The 3,925-nt window shown below is 76.9% G+C and overlaps 1 protein-coding gene across 1 annotated transcript in view; it reads left to right on the plus strand.

Moving 5' to 3' along the window:
- Window positions 1–95: 95 nt before the first annotated feature.
- AURANDRAFT_63532 (hypothetical protein) overlaps window positions 96–3,925 on the plus strand; it is a gene marked incomplete at both ends in the record, with an annotated part of 7,432 nt that continues 3,602 nt past the window's right edge. The window contains one exon of the mRNA XM_009037856.1: window positions 96–3,152. Coding sequence (XP_009036104.1) covers window positions 96–3,152 — 3,057 coding nt within the window. The remainder of the gene's footprint in view (window positions 3,153–3,925) is intronic.

Consider the following 3,925-nt stretch of genomic DNA (forward strand, 5'->3'; position numbering starts at 1 on the left):
CGACGCCGGAAGGTCAGGGCGGCGTCAAAGGGTCCCCGGGCGGCCGCCAGGAGTTCGCCATCGTCGGCGACGCCGTGAATTTGGCGGCGCGGCTGATGGCCAAGGCGAGCCCCGGCGAGGTGCGCGTCGAGGGCGTCGTGCGCGACGCGGCCGCGCGGCGGGGCTTCGCGTTCGAGCGACGCGAGGCCTTCACGCCCAAGGGCAAGGACGCGCCCGTGGAGAACTACGCGCTCGAGCCCGGCGACGGCCCGTCGAGCCGGCGGGGGTCGCGCGGTAGCCGCCCGTCCATCTCCGAGGCGCGGGGCCTCGAGCCGTCGGAGGAGCCGGCGCTCGCGTTCGTCGACCGCGGCGGCGCGGCCGCGGCCGCGGCGCGGCTCTGCGACGCCGGCGAGGTCGTCGACGCCTTGGTCGTCGCCGGCGGCGCGGGCCAGGGCAAGACGGCGCTCCTCGAGGACGTCGCGAACCGCCTCCGCGAGGCCGGCGGGTTGGCCCTCTACGGGTCGTGCCGCGAGGACGACCGCCGCCGGCCCCTCTCCAGCGTTCGCGGCCTCGTCGCCGGCGCCGTGCGGTTCCTCCTCTACCGCGAGCGCACGCCGGAGTCCGCGACGCGGTCGCTCGTCCCGCCGCGGACCGATTTCGACGCGGACCGCGAGCTCGCGACGACGTTCTCGAGCGTCGACAAGCTGCTGCCCCACGAGGGCGACGCGCCGCTCTGCTCGTCGCCGTTGAGCCCCGAGCAGCGGAACCGGCGGCGCCGGAGCTACGGCGACGAGCCGCCGGATTTGGACCGGGACGCGCCGACCTTCGAGTCGCGCGCATCGCTGGCGGAGGCGTCGCGCGACGGCGGAGCGAGTTCGCCGCCCGCGACGGCCGTGCCGCCCCTCGAGCGGGCGTCGTTCCGCTTCGACGACTCGCCGACCCGTTTGCCGTCGCCCCAGCGCCGCGCGCTCATCGACGAGGCCGTCGAGCTCGTCGAGCGGACGCAGCGGCCGCGGCGGCGGGGCACCGTCGCGCGGCGCATGCACGGCGAGGGCGCCGTGGGCATCCTGGGCGCCGAGGAGGACAAGCGCGCGTCGCGCCGCGAGCGGCGGCGCAGCTGGAAGCTCGAGGAGCAGCCCTGGATCGACGACGCGGCGCCGCTCGAGCCGCGCGTCGCGCCGCGGGGCGCCGCGGCCGCGCCGCCGGCCGCCGCGCCGACGCGGGCCCAGCTCCAGCTCGCCACGCTCGTCGAGCTCGGCCACGTGCGGGCGCGGGACGCCGCGCGGCTCTTCGACATCTTGGAGGTCGACGAGGAGGGCGCGGACAACGACGGCGACCCGGCCGAGGCCGCGGCGGCGCGAAGGCGCGCGGCGGAGCTCGCGTTCCACGCGGCCGCGCGCGGCAAGGGCCACCTGGAGCCGCCGTCCCCGAAGACGCCGACGCGGAAGCACCGCTTCCCCGGCGCGCGCGCGCGCGCGCGGTCCGACCCGGGCTCGGGCCCCGACGACGACGACGGCGACGGCGGCGGCGACGACGGCGCGGCGAGCGCGGTCCTGGCCCTCTTCCGGCGCTGCGCGGCGCGCGCCGCGCGGGCGAGCGCGTTGCCCCTGACGCTCCTCGTCGACAACGGGCACAACCTCGACGGCGCGTCCTGCCGCCTCTTGGGCCGGCTCCGCGCGGAGACGGCCGGCGCCGCGCGCGTCGTCCTCGCGCACCGGCCCCTGGCGACGAAGCGCACGCGGGCCTTCGACGCGCTCCTGCGGGCGTTGAACGCCGACGGCGGCGGGCGCCTCGCGGCGTCGCCGCGGACCGGCCGGTCCAAGTCGACGCGGCCGTCGCCGAGCAAGCGGCCCAAGAGCGGGGTCACGAAGCTGCTCCGCGGGGGCCAGTACCGCGTCCACCCCGGCGGCGACGACGGCGAGGCGCCCATCGCGACGGTCGAGGTCGCCCTGGGCCCGCTGTCCTTCGTCGAGATGCGCCAGCTCGTCGGCGTCGCGGCGGAAGGGTGGCGCGCGTTCGTCGACGTCCAGTTCGCCCTCGTGGAGTTCCTGCTGGAGCGGAGCTCGGGGAACCCCTTCGTGGCCCTCGAGCTGCTCCACGAACTGCTGGAACGGCGCGTCGCGGCCGTCGACGGCGCGACGGGCGAGCTGCGGCTGTCGGGCGACGCGTCGGGCGCCGTCGGCGTGCCGGCGGCCGTCGCCGCGGCGGTGTCGGGCGCCTTCGACACGCTCGACAGCGCGTGCCAGGCCGCGCTGCGGCTGGCGGCGGCGCTGGGCCACCGCGCGGACGTCGCGTGCCTCGCCTACCTCTTCGACTACTTCTTCCCCGAGGACGCGGACGTCCGGGAGCGAGAGCAGCGGTCCGCGCTGACCTTCGAGGCGTCGCGGAGCTCGTTCGGCGACGTCTCCCGCGAGCTGCTGCGTTTAAAGTACGTCGTGGCCGACGGGAACGACGTCGTCTTCGTGAGCGATTTGGCGCGGTCCGTGCTCTACCACCAGATGGTCACGGCGGACCGGCGGAAGGTGCACCGCCAGATCGTCTGCTGGCAGACGTTTCGGTTGGTCAAGAACGAGTCGTCGCCGGGTTTAGAAGGCGACGTCGCGTTCCACGCGCTCTGCAGCGACCAGCCGCTCCTCGCGTTCCACTTTTGCGTCCTCGCGTTCGGCGACGCCGTCCGCGACGGCCGCGTGGACGTCGCGCTGGGCTTCTGCGACGACTGCGCGCTGATCTCGGAGAACCACGCGCTGCCGGCGGCGCTCTGCGCCTTCGCGCAGATCGGGCTCATGCGCGCGGCCGCGCGCGTCGCGGCGGGGGACTACGGCGGCGCATTGGACGCCTTGGACGCGGTCGTCGAGGCGTCGGACTACGCGCCGCCGGCCTGCGCCTGGACGTGCTTCGCGCCGGCGTCGCCGGCCGTGCGGCGCCGGCGGCGCCACGGCGATCTGGCCAGGGGCGCGCGCGCGCGGCCTGTCGCGCTGCCGTCCGGCGGCGCCGCGGCGGGCCCGCGCGACGACGCGGCGCTCGAGGCCTTCACGGCCGAGGCGTCGCGGGGGCCGGGCCTGAGCGCGCGGCGCCTGGGCCGCGCCGCCGACGCCCTGCGCCGGTCCCTGGAGCGGGCCATCGCGCGCGCGGACCGCGACCGCGCGGGGCTGCGGCGCGCGTTCGCGCCGCTCGTCGCGCCCGCGCGCTAGACTGGACGTTTAGAGGGCGGAGGATCAAGGCGCGGACGAAACAGGTGGGGCGGCCGCGCGCGGCGGCGGGGCGCCGGACGCGCGGGGCCTGGTTTCTTCGTGGGAGAAGGCGGGGGCGGCGCGGCGGCTCGCCGGCTCTAGTTCGGGGAGCCCGTGGGCTCGAGGATCGTCGTCGGCGACCCGTGGCCCGGGAGGCCCGGGTCGCGGAGGCCGTCGAGCGCCGGGGGCTTGTTGAGCATCGCGGAGACCTTGAAGGGGAGCTCGACCTTGGGCGCGGGCAGGCCCCAGGCCGCGTGGTACTCCTGGCCGTTGGGGCTGATGAACTCGCACTGGGCGACGCGCTCCGCGTGCGTCTTGGGGAACGGCAGCCCGTTCCGCGGGTTCTCCGCGTCCGCGGCCGGCAGGTCGATGCAGAGGTCGTCGGCGTTCGTCGGCAGCGCCGACGCCGCGCCGGCGTCGCCGTGCAGCGCGTGGAGGCGCTGGTAGTGCGCGTGGAGCGGGCTCAGGCCCTGCATCATGCCCGCGGGCGTCTTCGCCAGGGGCCCCGAGGGCGTCAGCCCCGTGCGGCCCTGGTAGAAGAGGTCGCCGTGGTCGCCCTTGGCCGGGCTGAAGCCGTCCATTTTGAGGACCTCGCCGCCGGGCTCGCTGAGGGGCGTGTGGCCCGTGCCCGTGAGGTCCACGGGCTCGACGCCGGCCATGTCGAGCGCGTCGAACGACACGTCCAGGTCGTCGTCGGCCCCGCCGGGCATGTCGTC

The sequence above is a fragment of the Aureococcus anophagefferens genome (genome assembly GCF_000186865.1).
Source record: "Aureococcus anophagefferens unplaced genomic scaffold AURANscaffold_7, whole genome shotgun sequence".
In the NCBI taxonomy this organism is placed as follows: Eukaryota; class Pelagophyceae; order Pelagomonadales; family Pelagomonadaceae; genus Aureococcus; species Aureococcus anophagefferens.